Source organism: Onychostoma macrolepis, chromosome 10 (assembly GCF_012432095.1).
Source record: "Onychostoma macrolepis isolate SWU-2019 chromosome 10, ASM1243209v1, whole genome shotgun sequence".
Lineage (NCBI taxonomy): Eukaryota > Metazoa > Chordata > Actinopteri > Cypriniformes > Cyprinidae > Onychostoma > Onychostoma macrolepis.
In genome coordinates, this window is record NC_081164.1 from 14566263 (window position 1) to 14588163 (window position 21901).

Sequence of the window (21901 nt, forward strand, 5' to 3'; positions counted from 1 at the left end):
ACCCACCAGACTCAGTAAAAAGATGACTGATACTGAGACAATAGCGATGAGCAGATACAGATTCAGATCTGAAAAATTCTCCTCTTTAACAGGAACTTCTCTGAATGATGTCTTTATATCATCCAGACTCTCAACAACCACAACATCCATGGACATAGTCGCTGAGAGTGATGGCTCTCCATTATCAGACACTGTGATAAGAAGTGGGTGAGTTTTTAAGTCATTGTCACTCATTCGTCTCTTAGTCCTTATTTCTCCAGAGCTGCTTCCAATGCGGAAGAGATTCGTTCCTTTGGGTTCAGTTAGATGATAAGACAGAAGTGCGTTATATCCAGAGTCAGCATCAACAGCTCTGATCTTGGCTACAAAGTATCCCGCTTCAGCAGAGTAGGGAATGTTCTCACTATTAACTGATCCAGGTTCAGAATAAGACGGTAAAATAACCGGACTGTTGTCATTCTCATCCAGAATAAACACATTTACAGTCGCATTACTGCTCAGAGGAGGAACACCAGAGTCTGTCGCCATAACTTGAAACTGAAATCTTTTTGTTTCTTCGTGATTAAATGACTGTAAACTGAATATTTCTCCACTTAAAGAGTTTATATTTATCAGTGTTGTTATAGGAACACTGGAGCTGGAACTGTCTAACAGTGAATATGAAAGTTCTGCGTTTTCACCAGTGTCTGAATCATCAGCGGACACTTTTGTCACGAGACCTCCAGCTTGACCATTCTCACTTAGAAAAGCATTAATAATAGGTGCTGGGAAATGTGGAGCATTGTCATTAACATCAGAGATATGTACAGTTATAACAGTGCTGCTGGAAAGAGACGGAGTTCCTTCATCTGCAGCTGTAATTGTGATGTTATACAGAGAAACACTCTCTCTGTCCAGAGGTCCATCTACCACTAGAGAATAATGATTGTTATATGATGTCTCCAGCTTGAAAGGAAAAGAACCTTTCAGAGCACAGTGCACAATGCCATTTTTACCTCCATCTTTATCAGAGACTGTGACTAAAGCAACAGCAGTTCCTGACTTTGTGTCTTCTTTCACACTTTTCAAAAGCGGAGTCACATTTATTTCTGGTGCATTGTCATTTTCATCCATAACTTCTATCAAAACTTTGCATTGTGTGCTTCTAGGCGGGCTGCCTTTATCTTTCGCTTGAACTCGTAACTCAATCGCTGGATTTTCCTCGTAATCTATTTGCCCTTTTACCACAATGTCTCCGGTCTTGGGGATAATGTCAAATAGATCTTTCTTTTTTCCATGACCAACAAATGAATACACAATTTCACGGTTTATGCCCTCATCCAAATCAGAAGCAAAAACAGATAACACGTTCGTAGCAGTAGCAACATTTTCTTTTAGTTTGACTTTGTAAAGAGGTTGACTAAACACTGGATTATTGTCATTAACATCCATGACGTTTACAACAATATTTAAAGTCCCGGATTTAGGTGGCTTTCCTCCATCTACTCCACTGAGAACTAACTTAATTGTCGCTTGTTTCTCTCGATCTAAAGCTTTGCTCAGCACTAACTCAGCAGACAAACTCTGGTCTTCACTCTGTGTATCTAGACTGAAATATTCATTCGGACTCAGTTTGTACTCTTTCAGCGAATTACTGCCAACATCAGAGTCCTCGGCTACAGGGAGAGGAAATCTTTCTCCTGGACTTGCGTTTTCGCTAATATTCACAGTAAATACTTTAACAGGAAAATGTGGCGCATTGTCGTTTATATCCACGATCTTAATCTCCACTCTGTAAAGATGATGAGGATTTTTAGCAAGGGCCTCTATATTCAAAGAGCATTTCTGACTCGAGGCACATAACTCCTCGCGGTCAATTCTTTCATTAACAAACAGAACGCCAGTTTTCAAATTTACGTCAAAATACTTCTTATTTGATCCAGACACAATCTCAAACATACGGGATTCCAGCTCGTGAACATTTATGTTCAGGTCTTTTGCTATATTCCCAACAACTGTCCCCTTATTTACCTCTTCCGGTACGGAATAGACGATCTGAGCAAACGCAGAATCCAACAAAAAGAGGGAAAATATAAATCCACACTCGAAATATCCCATAAAGGCCATAATGGTCATTCACAACTGGCTCGGTAGCAGTAAAAACAAAAATAAAAGCTGGAGAATCTAGTATTTCTTTTTAGCATTCAGGAAACACGAGACGAAACAGCATCATCACGTCTCAGCAGCGGATACACTCACTAACACCAAGATTCAGAGAGAGAGAGGCTGCAGAGTACAAACATAGACATTTAACTGACGGTCTGCAGTGACACCGTGTGCCTAAATATTATAGCAGGAATATTCTATTTACAAAAGCAGTAAAGTAACAACAACGACGTCAACAGCAGATAGGCTACTCAAAGTAATCTACCGCTGAAAAAATACTCAGTATAGTGTTTCATGATAGCAACATCAACACATGAATAATCTAATGAGACTACAAACAATCAAACAGATGCATGTTACGACAGAATCTACTCTGTAAAATGCAGTGGTCGATTAAACAGGTCATAGCCTAACAGAAAGCTGCTATGACAAAACTAATGACCCGGTGAGTGAGCGGCACTTACCGATGGCATAGTAATATATGTTAATATAATGGAAGAAAACACGACTGGAACACTGTATCTACGAAGCACTAAATGCCAGAATTAGTAGTAGTCTAGTATTATTACTATTATTAAGATCTATTTTTCGTTTCGTTTTTGCATAGTGCATTTTTATTTGCACTTTGCCTCTACATTTTAATATCTTAATGTATGTCTCCTTGAGATATAGACTAAAGGTCTACTGCTTTTCTAACTTGTAAAACATAACGCTCAAAATACCTATTGTAATTAATATACCATGATTATTTAAATGCTTTAAAATATTAAAACATTTTAAAACACCCACCACAATGGACCAGATTAACCACAGTACAGTATGCTCTTCAAATCAGATCTTTTATGGCATCCATACGAAATACTTGCGAAAAGCTGAGAAAAATAATTCAGCTGTAAATTAATTTTCCAACACTAATTCTAAAAGATCTGCTTATACTTTCCCAGTGCTCGGAAGGGTTTGCGTGCGCGTAAAAGTATCTCCATGAAAGCTGATCAACCCCGCTATTTTCTTATCTCGAGTTGAGTTTGGGTACGCGCTATTTTTTTTTTTTTTTTTTTTTAAATAGTTGGAAGAAAATTACATTTCTAGCTCATAATACTTTATTTTATAAACATCTAAACTAAAAGAAAAAAAAAAGTCAGGTGCAATACAATTGAAATGCAGTACAGAAGAAAGTTACAATGTCTTACCTTCTCAGTGGTTGGAAGGGTTTGCGTGCGCGAAAAAGTATCTTCACCATTAATGCTGATCAGTTCTGCGTCTGCTGGCGGAAATGGCGAGGGGAAAACGACTACATCACTCTTTATTGTGTCGGAACTAAAACACACGTCGTACTGTTGTGTGGATTTAGAGAAGGACCAGCTTCCGTCTGGATGTGTGCTGATCACTGGAGCGCAGTACCTGCTGAAACTGCTGTCTGTCCTGTAGCATTTAACTGCTATCAAACCCACCAGACTCAGTAAAAAGATGACTGATACTGAGACAATAGCGATGAGCAGATACAGATTCAGATCTGAAAAACTCTCCTCTTTAACAGGAACTTCTCTGAATGAAGTTTTTATGTCATCCAGACTCTCAACAACCACAAGATCCATGGACATAGTCGCTGAGAGTGATGGCTCTCCATTATCAGACACTGTGATAAGAAGTGGGTGAGTTTTTAAGTCATTGTCACTCATTCGTCTCTTAGTCCTTATTTCTCCAGAGCTGCTTCCAATGCGGAAGAGATTCGTTCCTTTGGGTTCAGTTAGATGATAAGACAGAAGTGCGTTATATCCAGAGTCAGCATCAACAGCTCTGATCTTGGCTACAAAGTATCCCGCTTCAGCAGAGTAGGGAATGTTCTCACTATTAACTGATCCAGGTTCAGAATAAGGCGGTAAAATAACCGGACTGTTGTCATTCTCATCCAGAATAAACACATTTACAGTCGCATTACTGCTCAGAGGAGGAACGCCAGAGTCTGTCGCCATAACTTGAAACTGGAATCTTTTTGTTTCTTCGTGATTAAATGATTGCAAACTGAATATTTCTCCACTTAAAGAGTTTATATTCATCAGTGTTGTTATAGGAACACTGGAGCTGGAACTGTCTAACAGTGAATATGAAAGTTCTGCGTTTTCACCAGTGTCTGAATCATCAGCGGACACTTTTGTCACGAGACCTCCAGCTTGACCATTCTCACTTAGAAAAGCGTTAATAACGGGAGCTGGGAAATGTGGAGCATTGTCATTAACATCAGAGATATGTATAGTTATAACAGTGCTGCTGGAAAGAGACGGAGTTCCTTCATCTGCAGCTGTAATTGTGATGTTATACAGAGAAACACTCTCTCTGTCCAGAGGTCCATCTACCACTAGAGAATAATGATTGTTATATGATGTCTCCAGTTTGAAGGGAAAAGAGCCTTTCAGAGCACAGTGCACAATGCCATTTTTACCTCCATCTTTATCAGACACTGCGACTAAAGCAACAGCAGTTCCTGACTTTGTGTCTTCTTTCACACTTTCCAACAGAGGAGTCGTAACTATCTCTGGCACGTTGTCATTCTCATCTTCAACTTCTATTAAAACTTTACAGTGTGTACTTTTAGGAGGACTGCCTTTATCTCTCGCCTGAACACGCAGTTCAATTGCAGGGTGTTCCTCGTAATCAATCTGACCTTGAACAACAATTTCCCCCGATTTAAAATTTATTTTAAACAGGTTAATTTCATCGGTATTTCCATGAAATGCATATTGAATTTCACTGTTGATGCCCTCATCCAAATCACTGGCATAAACAGAACCTATTTTGGTCCCAATCGATGTGTTTTCCTTCACTTTAACTTTGTACAAAGGTTTGCTGAAAATAGGCTTATTGTCGTTTACGTCCATGACATTAACAACAATACTCAGTGTTCCAGATTTAGGAGGTTTTCCTCCGTCAATAGCGGTGAGTATTAAGTGAATAACAGATTGTTTCTCTCTGTCTAAATCTCTCTGTAGCACTAATTCAGCCAGCATACTCTTTTGCCCACTGTGAACATCTATAGAAAAATATTCATTTGAACTGAGTTTGTAGTCTTTCAGAGAATTACTGCCAACATCTGAATCTTTCGCAGTTGGAAGAGGAAATCTGTCTCCCTCATTTGCGATCTCTGTAACATTGAGAATATAGGTGCTGTCCGGGAATAATGGAGCATTGTCATTCATATCTATAATTATAATTTCAAGCCGATAAAGTCTGTGAGGATTTTGAGCAAGAGCCTCTAAATTTAATGCACATTTCTGATTAGTGCCACACAACTCTTCTCGATCAATCCGGTCTTTGACAAACAGCGAACCCGTTTTCACATTTACATCAAAATACTTTGCATTTGATCCAGGCATAATCTGAAACATGCGTGATTCTAGTTCCTGAGCACTGATCTTCAGGTCTTTCGCTATATTCCCGATCACAGTTCCTTTATTTACCTCCTCGGAGACGGAATAGACAATCTGGCCAAGCGAAGATTCCAATAAAGACAGAAATAAAACGATCCAGAAGTCGTAAGATTTTGTAACATCCATGATTGTGCAGCAGAATGTCCTGCGATTATTTACTGTAAAAACGATTAAAAGAAATCAACACCTCTCTCGATACAATCCGACATCACGACGCAGTAGCTACTCCAAGGCTTGATTATTTACACGCCTTCAACGCATTTCCTCTTGTTCTGATGCTGTAAAGGAGGAGCTCAGATAACTCTCAAAGTCATGGTCTGCAGTGCCACCGCGTGTTGTAAAAGTGGAGAGACAATAATATGCTACTTCACAGAGTTTTCTATAAAAGAAAAAGTGAACTAAAGGTATCACCATACTCAAACAGTAAAATATAAACATTCGTGTCGATTCAATCATTACTAATCAACAACAACAAATAATAATAAATAAACGAATTAACTAAATAAAACACGATGTGCTATTTAAGGAAATATATGAAGCGAGAAAGAAAACACGTTACTTTCGCTGTCCGTGGTACTGAAGTGATTTACAAAATACTAGTTATGCAGGAAAGAAAGAAAGAAAAAAAGAAAGAAAGAAACAGCAGTATGATATCACAAGGTAATGTTACAACATAGAAAGAAAGAAAGAAAGAAAGAAAGAAAGAAAGACAGAAAGAAAGAAGGAAAGAAACGGTCTATAAACACTTAGTGTACAAAAGCCAAGTCAAAATTAGAAACGCAGCAACTCAAACTTTAAGATGAAAAAAAGACGCACAGTGACACGAATAGAAATACGCAAGAGCCACGAGATGCCGAAATAACTTGCAAAACTAAAATGTATCATCACAAAATCTAGCGAAAATTTAAAGCAATATTTCGACTTTGTCAATTGCGTGCAGTGTTTAACTTTAATCTTTCGTTTGGGTAGCCTACACGTATTTTATTTTGTTTTATATATACTTAAAAAGTTTTTTTTTTTTTTTTTTAGTTCATTATACTTTATTTATTTTATAAACATCTAAACTTAAAGAAAAGACGAAGAAGGGAAAAAAAACAGTTAAAAGGACTTAGAAAAAAATAGAATTAATAGTTTCCCAAATGTTAATTTTACAAATCTATGGTAAAAGTAGAAGTGAAATGCAATACAGAAGCAAGTTACAATGTCTTACCTTCTCAGTGCTCGGAAGGGTTTGCGTGCGCGAAAAAGTATCTTCTCCATTAATGCTGATCAGTTCTGCGTCTGCTGGCGGAAATGGCGAGGGGAAAACGACTACATCACTCTTTATTGTGTCGGAACTAAAACACACGTCGTACTGTTGTGTGGATTTAGAGAAGGACCAGCTTCCGTCTGGATGTGTGCTGATCACTGGAGCGCAGTACCTGCTGAAACTGCTGTCTGTCCTGTAGCATTTAACTGCTATCAAACCCACCAGACTCAGTAAAAAGATGACTGATACTGAGACAATAGCGATGAGCAGATACAGATTCAGATCTGAAAACTCTCCTCTTTAACAGGAACTTCTCTGAATGATGTCTTTATATCATCCAGACTCTCAACAACCACAACATCCATGGACATAGTCGCTGAGAGTGATGGCTCTCCATTATCAGACACTGTGATGAGAAGTGGGTGAGTTTTTAAGTCATTGTCACTCATTCGTCTCTTAGTCCTTATTTCTCCAGAGCTGCTTCCAATGCGGAAGAGATTCGTTCCTTTGGGTTCAGTTAGATGATAAGACAGAAGTGCGTTATATCCAGAGTCAGCATCAACAGCTCTGATCTTGGCTACAAAGTATCCCGCTTCAGCAGAGTAGGGAATGTTCTCACTATTAACTGATCCAGGTTCAGAATAAGGCGGTAAAATAACCGGACTGTTGTCATTCTCATCCAGAATAAACACATTTACAGTCGCATTACTGCTCAGAGGAGGAACACCAGAGTCTGTCGCCATAACTTGAAACTGAAATCTCTTTGTTTCTTCGTGATTAAACGATTGCAAACTGAATATTTCTCCACTTAAAGAGTTTATATTCATCAGTGTTGTTATAGGAACACTGGAGCTGGAACTGTCTAACAGTGAATATGAAAGTTCTGCGTTTTCACCAGTGTCTGAATCATCAGCGGACACTTTTGTCACGAGACCTCCAGCTTGACCATTCTCACTTAGAAAAGCATTAATAATAGGTGCTGGGAAATGTGGGGCATTGTCATTAAAATCAGAGATATGTATAGTTATAACAGTGCTGCTGGAAAGAGACGGAGTTCCTTCATCTGCAGCTGTAATTGTGATGTTATACAGAGAAACACTCTCTCTGTCCAGAGGTCCATCTACCACTAGAGAATAATGATTGTTATATGATGTCTCCAGTTTGAAAGGAAAAGAACCTTGCACAGCACAATACACAACGCCGTTTTTACCTCCATCTTTATCAGAGACTTTAATTAAAGCAACAGCAGTTCCCGGTTTTGCATCTTCTTTCACACTTTCCAACAGAGTAGTCGTAACTATTTCTGGTGCGTTGTCATTCTCATCTTCAACTTCTATTAAAACTTTACAGTGTGTACTTTTAGGAGGACTGCCTTTATCTCTCGCCTGAACACGCAGTTCAATTGCAGGGTGTTTCTCGTAGTCAATTTGACCTTGAACAACAATTTCCCCAGAATTAGAATTTATACTAAACAGGTTACTTTCATCCGTACTTCCATGAAATGAATACTGGATTTCACTGTTGATGCCCTCATCCAAATCACTAGTAGAAACAGAAATTATTTTGGTTCCACTTGCTGTGTTTTCTTTCACTTTAACTTTGTACAAAGGTTTGCTGAAAATAGGTTTATTATCGTTTACATCCAAGACGTCAACAACAACATTCAGTGTTCCAGATTTAGGAGGTTTTCCTCCGTCAATAGCGGTGAGTATTAAGTGAATAACAGCTTGTTTCTCTCTGTCTAAAGCTTTCTGTAGCACTAATTCAGCAGATATACTCTGTTGTCCGCTATGAACATCTAAAGAAAAATATTCATTTGAACTGAGTTTGTAGTCTTTCAGTGAATTACTGCCAACATCTGAGTCTTTTGCAGTTGGAAGAGGAAATCTGTCCCCTTCGTTTGCATTCTCTGTAACATTAACAACATACGTGCTGTCCGGAAAAAAGGGAGCATTGTCATTCACATCCAGAATTAAAATTTCAAGCTGATAAAGTCTGTGAGGATTCTGCGTAAGAGCCTCTAAATTTAATGCACATTTCTGATTAGTGCCACACAACTCTTCTCGATCAATCCGGTCTTTGACAAACAGCGAACCCGTTTTCACATTTACATCAAAATACTTTGCATTTGATCCAGGCATAATCTGAAACATGCGTGATTCTAGTTCCTGAGCACTGATCTTCAGGTCTTTCGCTATATTCCCGATCACAGTTCCTTTATTTACCTCCTCGGAGACGGAATAGACAATCTGGCCAAGCGAAGATTCCCATAAAGACAGAAATAAAACGATCCAGAAGCCGTAAGATTCTGTAACATCCATGATTGTGCAGCAGAATGTCTTGCTATTATTTACTGTGAAAACGATTAAAACAACTAAACAGACCTCTCTCGATACCAATCCGACATCACGACGCAGTAGCTACTCTAAGCCTTGGTTATTTACACGCCTTCAACGCATTTCCTCTTGTTCTGATGCTGTAAAGGAGGAGCTCAGATAACTCTCAAAGTCATGGTCTGCAGTGCCACCGCGTGTTGTAAAAGTGGAGAGACAATAAGATGCTACTTCATATAGTTTTCTATAAAAAAAAAATAAAAAAAATTAACTAAAGGGTATCACCATACTCAAACAGTAAAATACACTATATTGCCAAAAGTATTGGGTCACCCCCTTCTAATAAACAGGTTTGACTACTTTAGTAATTTCCATGAGTACAAATCTTAATGTTTAAGCATAATTATATTCTTGGGAATTGTGTGCTTCTAATTTTAAAGCAACAGTTTGGACAGGACCCTTTTCTATTCTAACATGACAATGCCTCTGTGCATAAGGCAAGGTTCAAAAAGAAATGATTGATTTAGTCAGTGTGGAAGAACTTGACTGGTCTGCAGAAAGCCAAGTCCTATCCAAGCTGAACACCTCTGGTGTGACTTTAAATGCAGATCTTGAGCCAAAAACTCTTTACCAAACACCAATGACTTGTACATACACTATGGACAAACGTATTGGGACACCCCCTTCTTTAGAACGGAACAAGGCACTTCCAAAAATGTGGCAAGAAAGATGGGAACATAATTCATGTATTTAAAAATTGTATTTCCATCTCTGTTGCAACAGTTTTGGAAGTGTCTAAAATGACTGTACCCATATGTACAAGTCATTGGTGTTTGGTGTAGTCAAACATTCGTGTCGACTCAATCATTACTAATCAACAACAAATATTAATAAACAAACGAATTAACTAAAATAAATAAATAAACTAAGTGCTATTTAAGGAAATATATGAAGTGAGAAGGAAAATACGTCACTTTCGCTGTCCGTGGTACTGAAGTGATTTACAAAATACAAATTAAGCAGTAAATAAGGAAAGAAAGAAACGATATCACAAGGTAATGTTACAACATAGAAAGAAAGAAAGAAAGAAAGAAAGAAAGAAAGAAAGAAAGAAAGAAAGAAAGTAAGAAAGAAAGAAAGAAACGGTCTATAAATATACAATGTCCTATAGTGTACAAAAGTCAAGTCAAAGTAGAAATTAGAAACGCAGTACAAGCAAATCAAACTTTAAGATGAAACCCCAAAGCTGCACATTGATATGAATAAACATACGCCCGAGATGCCGAAATAACTTGCAAAACCAAAATGTATCATCTTAACAAGGAGTAAAAATGAAGTTAAAATAAATAAAAAATGAAAAGCAATATTTCGACTTTGTCAATACCGCCCGGTATTTTACTTGTTATCTTGAGTTTGGGTAAGCGTTAAATCTGTATTTTTGAATACTTGAAAGAAAATTAGATTTTTTTTTTTTAAGTCAAAACTGTTTATTTTATAAACATCTAAAAATAAACTGTTGAACAGTCTTTAAAAATTTTTTTAAAAATAATCGTTTTTGAAATCAGAATTTTACACGTCAGGTGCAGTAACAGTAAAATGCAATGCAGAAGCAACAATTTCTTACCTTCTCAGTGCTCAGAAGGGTTTGCGTGCGCGTAAAAGTATCTTCTCCATTAATGCTGATCAGTTCTGCGTCTGCTGGCGGAAATGGCGAGGGGAAAACGACTACATCACTCTTTATTGTGTCGGAACTAAAACACACGTCGTACTGTTGTGTGGATTTAGAGAAGGACCAGCTTCCGTCTGGATGTGTGCTGATCACTGGAGCGCAGTACCTGCTGAAACTGCTGTCTGTCCTGTAGCATTTAACTGCTATCAAACCCACCAGACTCAGTAAAAAGATGACTGATACTGAGACAATAGCGATGAGCAGATACAGATTCAGATCTGAAAACTCTCCTCTTTAACAGGAACTTCTCTGAATGATGTCTTTATATCATCCAGACTCTCAACAACCACAACATCCATGGACATAGTCGCTGAGAGTGATGGCTCTCCATTATCAGACACTGTGATGAGAAGTGGGTGAGTTTTTAAGTCATTGTCACTCATTCGTCTCTTAGTCCTTATTTCTCCAGAGCTGCTTCCAATGCGGAAGAGATTCGTTCCTTTGGGTTCAGTTAGATGATAAGACAGAAGTGCGTTATATCCAGAGTCAGCATCAGCAGCTCTGATCTTGGCTACAAAGTATCCCGCTTCAGCAGAGTAGGGAATGTTCTCACTATTAACTGATCCAGGTTCAGAATAAGTCGGTAAAATAACCGGACTGTTGTCATTCTCATCCAGAATAAACACATTTACAGTCACATTACTGCTCAGAGGAGGAACACCAGAGTCTGTCGCCATAACTTGAAACTGAAATCTTTTTGTTTCTTCGTGATTAAATGACTGTAAACTGAATATTTCTCCACTTAAAGAGTTTATATTTATCAGTGTTGTTATAGGAACACTGGAGCTGGAACTGTCTAACAGTGAATATGAAAGTTCTGCGTTTTCACCAGTGTCTGAATCATCAGCGGACACTTTTGTCACGAGACCTCCAGCTTGACCATTCTCACTTAGAAAAGCATTAATAACGGGAGCTGGGAAATGTGGAGCATTGTCATTAACATCAGAGATATGTATAGTTATAACAGTGCTGCTGGAAAGAGACGGAGTTCCTTCATCTGCAGCTGTAATTGTGATGTTATACAGAGAAACACTCTCTCTGTCCAGAGGTCCATCTACCACTAGAGAATAATGATTGTTATATGATGTCTCCAGTTTGAAAGGAAAAGAGCCTTTCAGAGCACAGTGCACAATGCCATTTTTACCTCCATCTTTATCAGAGACTGTGACTAAAGCAACAGCAGTTCCCGGTTTTGCATCTTCTTTCACACTTTCCAACAGAGCAGTCGTAACTATCTCTGGCACGTTGTCATTCTCATCTACAATTTCTATTAAAACTTTACAGTGTGTACTTTTAGGAGGAACGCCTTTATCTCTCGCCTGAACGCGCAGTTCAATTCCAGAGTCTTCTTCAAAATCAACTTGGCCTTGTACAGCAATTTCCCCCGATTTGGAATCAATTGTAAACCGGTTCGTTTCATCAGTATTTTCATGACCAAGAAATGAATATTGAATTTCACTATTGATGCCCTCATCCAAATCACTGGCAGAAACAGAGATTATTTTGGTTCCGATTGGTGAGTTTTCCTTCACTTTAACTTTGTACAAAGGTTTTCTGAAAATAGGTTTGTTATCGTTTACATCTATGACATTAACAACAATACTCAGTGTTCCAGATTTAGGAGGTTTTCCTCCGTCAATAGCGGTGAGTATTAAGTGAATAACAGCTTGTTTCTCTCTGTCTAAAGCTTTCTGTAGCACTAATTCAGCCAACATACTCTTTTGCCCGCTATGAATATCTAAAGAAAAATATTCATTTGAATTGAGTTTGTAGTCTTTCAGAGAATTACTGCCAACATCTGAATCTTTTGCAATTGGTAGAGGAAATCTATCCCCCTCACTTGCAATCTCTGTAACATTAACAACATACGTACTCTCTGGAAAAAATGGAGCATTGTCATTCATATCTATAATTATAATTTCAAGACGGTAAAGTCTGTGAGGATTCTGAGCAAGTGCCTCTAAATTTAATGCACATTTCTGATTAGTGCCACACAACTCTTCTCGATCAATCCGGTCTTTGACAAACAGCGAACCCGTTTTCACATTTACATCAAAATACTTTGCATTTGATCCAGGCATAATCTGAAACATGCGTGATTCTAGTTCCTGAGCACTGATCTTCAGGTCTTTCGCTATATTCCCGATCACAGTTCCTTTATTTACCTCCTCGGAGACGGAATAGACAATCTGGCCAAGCGAAGATTCCCATAAAGACAGAAATAAAACGATCCAGAAGCCGTAAGATTTTGTAACATCCATGATTATGCAGCAAAATATCCTGCGATTATTTATTGTAAAAAACGATTAAAACAACTAAACACCTCTCTCGATACAATCGGACATCACGACGCAGTAACTACTCTAAGCCTTTTTTTATTTACACGCCTTCAACGCATTTCCTCTTGTTCTGATGCTGTAAAGGAGGAGCTCAGATAACTCTCAAAGTCATGGTCTGCAGTGCCACCGCGTGTTATAAAAGTGAAGAGACAATGATGTTACTTCATATATTTTTCTCTTAAACAAAGAGTGAACCAAACTTATCACCTCCTAAATTAAGTCAAATCTAAGCCTTCACATCTACGCAAAATAGGATAGAATAGGATATATTGAGAATATACGACATCACTGAAACTGTCCATGGTCCTCAAGTTTTTTTGCTTTTTAAATACAAAAAGGCTATTTTTAAGCCACAAAACAAACAAAAATCAACAAACAAACAGCAATATGGTATCAAAAGGTAATTGTTTCAACATGCAATAAATAAATAAATGAAATAAAATAAAATAAAAATAAATTGCAATACAAAATAAGTAAAATAAATAAATATTCGCTGTCTTGCAGTGCACAAAAGCAAATTCACTGAGAAAGTAGAAACGCAGTACAAGCAAATAGCTATGTGATGAAATCCCAAAGCTGCACAGTGATAAGAATATAAATGTCCCAAGAGTCACAAGATGCTGAAATAACTCACAAAACTAAAATGTATCATCTCAACAACATGTTGAGGAAATATTACTTTTTTCCACTTTATCAACAGCATCCAGTATTTTACTTCATAACATCAGTTTGGGTATGCATGAACTTTTATTTTTAAACACTTGAAATATTAGGAGGAAAAGCTAATTTCCTTCTATTTATTTTTTAACATCTAAAAAAAGAAAGAAAACTTAACATAAACGTTGCTAAAAAAATGTAATATTGTAAGTCAAATGCAATAGAAGTGAACTAATATCCAATGTCTTACCTTCTCAGTGCTCGGAAGGGTTTGCGTGCGCGAAAAAGTATCTTCTCCATTAATGCTGATCAGTTCTGCGTCTGCTGGCGGAAATGGCGAGGGGAAAACGACTACATCACTCTTTATTGTGTCGGAACTAAAACACACGTCGTACTGTTGTGTGGATTTAGAGAAGGACCAGCTTCCGTCTGGATGTGTGCTGATCACTGGAGCGCAGTACCTGCTGAAACTGCTGTCTGTCCTGTAGCATTTAACTGCTATCAAACCCACCAGACTCAGTAAAAAGATGACTGATACTGAGACAATAGCGATGAGCAGATACAGATTCAGATCTGAAAAACTCTCCTCTTTAACAGGAACTTCTCTGAATGATGTCTTTATATCATCCAGACTCTCAACAACCACAACATCCATGGACATAGTCGCTGAGAGTGATGGCTCTCCATTATCAGACACTGTGATAAGAAGTGGGTGAGTTTTTAAGTCATTGTCACTCATTCGTCTCTTAGTCCTTATTTCTCCAGAGCTGCTTCCAATGCGGAAGAGATTCGTTCCTTTGGGTTCAGTTAGATGATAAGACAGAAGTGCGTTATATCCAGAGTCAGCATCAACAGCTCTGATCTTGGCTACAAAGTATCCCGCTTCAGCAGAGTAGGGAATGTTCTCACTATTAACTGATCCAGGTTCAGAATAAGGCGGTAAAATAACCGGACTGTTGTCATTCTCATCCAGAATAAACACATTTACAGTCGCATTACTGCTCAGAGGAGGAACACCAGAGTCTGTCGCCATAACTTGAAACTGGAATCGTGTTGTTTCTTCGTGATTAAACGATTGCAAACTGAATATTTCTCCACTTAAAGAGTTTATATTCATCAGTGTTGTTATAGGAACACTGGAGCTGGAACTGTCTAACAGTGAATATGAAAGTTCTGCGTTTTCACCAGTGTCTGAATCATCAGCGGACACTTTTGTCACGAGACCTCCAGCTTGACCATTCTCACTTAGAAAAGCGTTAATAACGGGAGCTGGGAAATGTGGAGCATTGTCATTAACATCAGAGATATGTATAGTTATAACAGTGCTGCTGGAAAGAGACGGAGTTCCTTCATCTGCAGCTGTAATTGTGATGTTATACAGAGAAACACTCTCTCTGTCCAGATGTCCATCTACCACTAGAGAATAATGATTGTTATATGATGTCTCCAGTTTGAAAGGAAACGAGCCTTTCAGAGCACAGTGCACAATGCCATTTTTACCTCCATCTTCATCAGAGACTGCGACTAAAGCAACAGCAGTTCCCGGTTTTGCATCTTCTTTCACACTTTCCAACAGAGGAGTCGTAACTATCTCTGGCACGTTGTCATTCTCATCTACAACTTCTATTAAAACTTTACAGTGTGTACTTTTAGGAGGAACGCCTTTGTCTCTCGCCTGAACACGCAGTTCAATTGCAGGGTGTTCCTCGTAGTCAATTTGACCTTGAACAACAATTTCCCCTGAGTTAGAATTAATTGCGAACCGGTTCAGTTCATCAGTGTTTCCATGTCCAAGAAATGAATATTGAATTTCACTGCTGATCCCCTCATCCAAATCACTGGCAGAAACAGAAATTATTTTGGCTCCAATTTGTGTGTTTTCTTTCACCTTAACTTTGTACAAAGGTTTGCTGAAAATAGGCTTATTATCGTTTACATCCATGACATTAACAACAATATTCACTGTTCCAGATTTAGGAGGTTTTCCTCCGTCAATAGCGGTGAGTATTAAGTGAATAACAGCTTGTTTCTCTCTGTCTAAAGATTTCTGTAGCACTAATTCAGCAGATATACTCTGTTGCCCGGTATTTACATCTAAAGAAAAATATTCATTTGAACCGAGTTTGTAATCTTTCAGAGAATTACTGCCGATATCTGAATCTTTTGCAATTGGAAGAGGAGATCTGTCCCCTTCGTTTGCATTCTCTGTAACATTGACAACATACGTGCTTTCTGGAAAAAATGGAGCATTGTCATTGACATCCAATATTATAATTTCAAGACGGTAAAGTCTGTGAGGATTCTGAGCAAGAGCCTCTAAATTTAATGCACATTTCTGATTACTGCCACACAACTCTTCTCGATCAATCCGGTCTTTGACAAACAGCGAGCCCGTTTTCACATTTACATCAAAATACTTTGCATTTGATCCAGGCATAATCTGAAACATGCGTGATTCTAGTTCCTGAGCACTGATCTTCAGGTCTTTCGCTATATTCCCGATCACAGTTCCTTTATTTACCTCCTCGGAGACGGAATAGACAATCTGGCCAAGCGAAGATTCCCATAAAGACAGAAATAAAACGATCCAGAAGCCGTAAGATTTTGTAACATCCATGATTATGCAGCAAAATATCATGCGATTATTTATTGTAAAAAACGATTAAAACAACTAAACACCTCTCTCGATACAATCCGACATCACGACGCAGTAACTACTCTAAGCATTTTTTTATTTACACGCCTTCAACGCATTTCCTCTTGTTCTGATGCTGTAAAGGAGGAGCTCAGATAACTCTCAAAGTCATGGTCTGCAGTGCCACCGCGTGTTGTAAAAGTGGAGAGACAATAATATGCTACTTCACAGAGTTTTCTGTAAAATAAAAAGTAAACTAAAGGTATCACCATCCTCAAACAGTAAAATATAAACATTCGTGTCGATTCAATCATTACTAATCAACAACAAATAATAATAAATAAACGAATTAACTAAAAAAAAAAAAAAAAACTATGTGCTATTTAAGGAAATATATGAAGCGAGAAAGAAAACACGTCACTTTCGCTGTCCGTGGTACTGAAGTGATTTACAAAATACTAGTTAAGCAGTAATAAGAAAGAAAGAAAGAAACAGTATGATATCAAGGTAAAGTTACAATATAGAAAGAAAGAAAGAAAGAAAGAAAGAAAGAAAGAAAGAAAGAAACGGTCTATAAATATACACTTAGTGTACAAAAGCCAAGTCAAAGCGAAATTAGAAACGCAGTACAAGCAAATAAAATTTTAAGATGAAAAAAAGATACACAGTGACACGAATAGAAATACCAGAGCCACGAGATGCCGAAATAACTTGCAAAACTAAAATGTATCATCTCAAAATCTAGCGAAAATTTAAAGCAATATTTCGACTTTGTCAATAGCGTGCAGTATTTAACTTTAATCTTTCGTTTGGGTAGCCTACACGTATTTTGTTTTGTTTTTTTAAGTTCATTATACTTTATTCATTATACTGAAGGTATCACCATCCTCAAACACTAAATAATATTCATGTTGACTCAGTCATTACGAATCAACAAAAACAAATAATAATAAATAAACGAATTAACTAAAAAAAACTGCGCTATTTAAACAAATATGTGAACTGAGAAGGAAAATACTTCACTGTCGCTGTCCGTGGTACCGAAGCGATTTTGTTCTTTAAATACAAAATACTACAGTTAAGCAGCGAAAAAAACAAATAGCAGTATGATATCACAAGGTAATTTTTACTACATAAAAAGAAAGAAAGAAAGAAAGAACGAAAGAAAGAACGAACGAAATGGTCTATATGCTGAGTACACAGAAGCCGAGTCAAAGAGAAATATAAACGCAGTACAAGCAAATCAAACTTTAAGATGAAAACAAAGCTGCACAGTGATACAAGCAAAAATACGCCAGAGCCACGAGATGCCGAAATAACTTGCAAAACTGAAATGTATAATTTAAACAAGTAGTGAAGAATCAAAGCAATATTTCGACTTTGTCAAAAGCGTCCAGTATATGTATACAGTATATGTTTTGTTTTGTTTGGGTACGCGATAAATTTTTATATTTTTCAATACTTAAAAGACAATGTTTTTTTTTTTTTTAGTTGCCAGTTTTTTAATACTTTATTTATTTTATAAACATCTAAACAAACAAACAAACAAACAAACATTTAAAAGGGCTTAAAAATCTAATAAATCGTTTCTCAAATGTTAACTTTACAAGTTAGGTGCGGTAGAACTGAAAGGCAATACAGAAGCAAGCAACAAATGTCTTACCTTCTCAGTGCTCAGAAGGGTTTGCGTGCGCGAAAAAGTATCTTCTCCATTAATGCTGATCAGTTCTGCGTCTGCTGGCGGAAATGGCGAGGGGAAAACGACTACATCACTCTTTATTGTGTCGGAACTAAAACACACGTCGTACTGTTGTGTGGATTTAGAGAAGGACCAGCTTCCGTCTGGATGTGTGCTGATCACTGGAGCGCAGTACCTGCTGAAACTGCTGTCTGTCCTGTAGCATTTAACTGCTATCAAACCCACCAGACTCAGTAAAAAGATGACTGATACTGAGACAATAGCGATGAGCAGATACAGATTCAGATCTGAAAACTCTCCTCTTTAACAGGAACTTCTCTGAATGATGTCTTTATATCATCCAGACTCTCAACAACCACAACATCCATGGACATAGTCGCTGAGAGTGATGGCTCTCCATTATCAGACACTGTGATGAGAAGTGGGTGAGTTTTTAAGTCATTGTCACTCATTCGTCTCTTAGTCCTTATTTCTCCAGAGCTGCTTCCAATGCGGAAGAGATTCGTTCCTTTGGGTTCAGTTAGATGATAAGACAGAAGTGCGTTATATCCAGAGTCAGCATCAACAGCTCTGATCTTGGCTACAAAGTATCCCGCTTCAGCAGAGTAGGGAATGTTCTCACTATTAACTGATCCAGGTTCAGAATAAGGCGGTAAAATAACCGGACTGTTGTCATTCTCATCCAGAATAAACACATTTACTGTTAAGTTAGTACTTAGTGATGGAACACCTGAGTCTGTTGCCTGAACGACAAATTGAAATGACTTAAGGTCTTCGCAGTTAAATGATTGTTTACTGTACAAGTCTCCGCTCTCACTATTTATGTCAATCACAGAGACCAACGGAATGACAGTTTTGTCTTTGCTAATTATAGTATACGAAATATGAGAATTCTCGTTGATATCTGGATCCTGAGCAGTCACTGTCGCTATAATGGCACCTGCTGGACTGTTTTCCTTTAAATATACGTTCTTCACAGCATCTGGAAAGCGTGGCGCGTTGTCATTCACATCAGATATGTGAACTGTGATAATACTGGCACTAGACAGTGAAGGATTCCCTTCATCTGAAGCTATTATTGTGATATTATAATTCGCAATTACTTCTCTGTCCAGTGGTCCATCTACAACTAAAGAGTAGTAGTTTTTATACGAGGACTCGATCTTAAACGGCACCTGACCTACAATATTGCAGTGCACTATTCCATTTTTACCTCCGTCTTTATCAGAGATTGTAATAAGAGCCACAGCGGTTCCAACTTTTGAATCCTCTTTAATAGTACTCGCTAAAGAAGTCACCATCAGCTCGGGTGGATTGTCATTCATATCAACTACTTCAACTAACACCTTACACTGTGAACTCTTAGGAGGGTGGCCTTTATCTTTGGCCTCCACCCTCAATTCCACAGCAGCATTTTCTTCATAATCAATATTATCCTTAACTGTTATAAATCCGCTGTCGGGGTTAATTGAAAATAAATCTGATGCTTTGCTATTTCCTTGCTTAACAATAGAAAATGTTATATCGCTATTTATTCCCTCATCTAAATCTGAAGCGGAAAGGGAGATGATTTGGGATCCCAAGGCAATATTTTCGTTCACTTTCACTTTGTAAAGAGATTTGCTAAAAACTGGGGAGTTGTCATTAAAATCCAAAACATTAACGATTATTTCTAATGTTCCAGACAATGCAGGTTTACCTCCATCAACAGCAGTCAGTGTAAGATGAATGACAGGCTGTTTTTCTCGATCTAAAGCTTTAATTAGAACCAGTTCGACAGTGACACTCTGTTCCACGTTCTGCACATCCAGAGAAAAGTGCTCGTTGGGACTAAGCTTGTAGATTTTAACCGCATTGTTGCCCGAGTCTGGATCTTCAGCCAAAGGAAGAGAAAATGTCTCTCCAGGAGACGAGACTTCCGTTATATTCAGTATCTGACTGCTTATCGGAAACGATGGCGCGTTATCGTTGATGTCAATTATATTTATTTCTATTCTATACAGGCTCAATGGATTATGGGCCATTGCTTCTAAAAGCATCGTGCATTTCTGATCAATAGAACAGAGCGATTCTCGATCAATTCGATTATTTACAAACAGAGTCCCAGTCTTTAAATTCACCCCAAAATACCTTTTGTTGGTTCCATATACAATCTGAAACATGCGAGGTTCCAGTTCCTGCACATTGATGTGAAGATCTTTTGCTAAATTCCCAACAACGGTTCCCACATTCACTTCCTCCGAGACGGAATATGCAATCTGACCGGAAGATATAGTCCAACAATAAGACAGCAGAATCGCAGTCCATATAGATCCAACATATTGATTCATCTCTGCTTAAAACCAACAATTCAAGATTTGAACGAAACAAATAAACACTGAACCAAAACAAACAAAACCAGCTCGAACGTGGTTCACTACACAACCGCAGAAGACACCGCTGATTTGAGAAGGTTAAGATTGGTGCTTTGGAAGGAGGAGACATACACATAAGCCATTAATTTTGGTCTTGCAAAATTTTCACGGTTAACAGCGGCTCCAGGTGGTTTCTAACAGAATAGCAGTGTACTATTAATGATGCTCCAGAAACAGCTTCAAGTATAAAAGCACATAGAAACTCTGTAAAGTGTATTTTTTTAAACGCACTTCCACGACATAATAGAATAGAGAGGCAAAGAAGGGCTTGTGTGACTAGAGTATCTTAAATATCAGGTAAACTGTCGAAACTATATGTTGAAAACTATATGTTTCGACAGTGAATAGGCCTATCTACAACATAATCAAGCGTAAACATTTTGTAAGCGATAATATAAACGGATAAATAAATAAATCAGCAAATCCGTAAAGCAGTAAACCTTAGCTCAGTGTGTTTATGTTTAAATCGTTAACAAAACAAACTGTAATGATAAAAATTCCAGTTGCATAAGAGAAGATATACACAATGAAAACAACCGTCGCTGTCCAGTGAGAAGTTCTGAAATTCAAACTGGAACTCTGCTTTAGAAATCGTTTAAGAAAAGAACGAAAACACGAAAGAAGAAGAAGAAAAAGAAGATGTATTTGAACACGTTTTTTATGAAAACTTTTATGGACTAAATTTAATTGCAAAAAAATAAAATAAAATAAAATAAATAAATAACGCAAGACTCATTGTGTACTCATTCCTGCAACCGGATCAATTTTACATTGAAAGAAATAAAATACAATAAAATAAAATAAAACTGTGACACCCAGGACATAACATTATTTGGAATATTTTACATCAATGAGTGAAATAAATATCATTCCATTTAGTACGTTTTTAAAAATATTTTGTTGACTGCGTTTCTCAAAACCATTCAGTTCTGAAGTTGTTGCGCGCCCACAAATCATGGTTTTAAACTATGTTTACACTTACAATTTATATGAAATGTGAGTTGCAAACTAAATTGAAAATGAAAAGACTATAAAACAGCTATTTGTGTACACTAATAGTGGAAAGCGTGAAAAATAATAAAACAATCCTTCATCATTGGTGGCAACTTGTCAGCACATCATGATATTCCATTTCAGCAAAATGCATCCGGATTGGTTTGGAATGTAAAAATATCTTAAATTATAATAAAAACACCACAGTGAGTTTTTACCACAAATAAATAATGAGACATATCTATATCTATCTATTTATTTATTTCCCCCCCCCCAATTAAAT

General features: G+C 37.5%; 2 protein-coding genes and 1 pseudogene across 2 annotated transcripts; all 3 read right to left on the minus strand.

Annotated features, from left to right (window-relative positions):
* Positions 1–11014: 11014 nt before the first annotated feature.
* Positions 11015–13187, minus strand: LOC131548767 (protocadherin alpha-3-like). The gene has a single exon (XM_058790332.1). The coding sequence runs from the start codon at positions 13140–13142 to the stop codon at positions 11094–11096; it is 2049 nt and encodes a 682-aa protein (XP_058646315.1). The 5' UTR covers positions 13143–13187; the 3' UTR covers positions 11015–11093.
* Positions 13188–13454: 267 nt separating this feature from the next.
* LOC131548748 (protocadherin alpha-2-like) lies at positions 13455–16494 on the minus strand. Its single transcript, XM_058790254.1, has 2 exons — positions 14128–16494; positions 13455–13460 (listed from the first exon to the last, which is right to left on the minus strand). Exons 1-2 carry the CDS (start codon positions 16492–16494, stop codon positions 13455–13457), a joined length of 2373 nt encoding a protein of 790 aa, XP_058646237.1.
* Positions 16495–18114: 1620 nt separating this feature from the next.
* LOC131548766 (protocadherin alpha-3-like) lies at positions 18115–20647 on the minus strand (annotated as a pseudogene).
* Between the last annotated feature and the right edge of the window lie 1254 nt (positions 20648–21901).

What these genes read in the sequence shown, in the direction of transcription:
- LOC131548767 (XM_058790332.1), bottom strand. Translation starts at nt 13,142, where the DNA reads ATGGATGTTACAAAATCTTACGGCTTCTGGATCGTTTTATTTCTGTCT.
- LOC131548748 (XM_058790254.1), bottom strand. Translation starts at nt 16,494, where the DNA reads ATGGATGTTACAAAATCTTACGGCTTCTGGATCGTTTTATTTCTGTCT.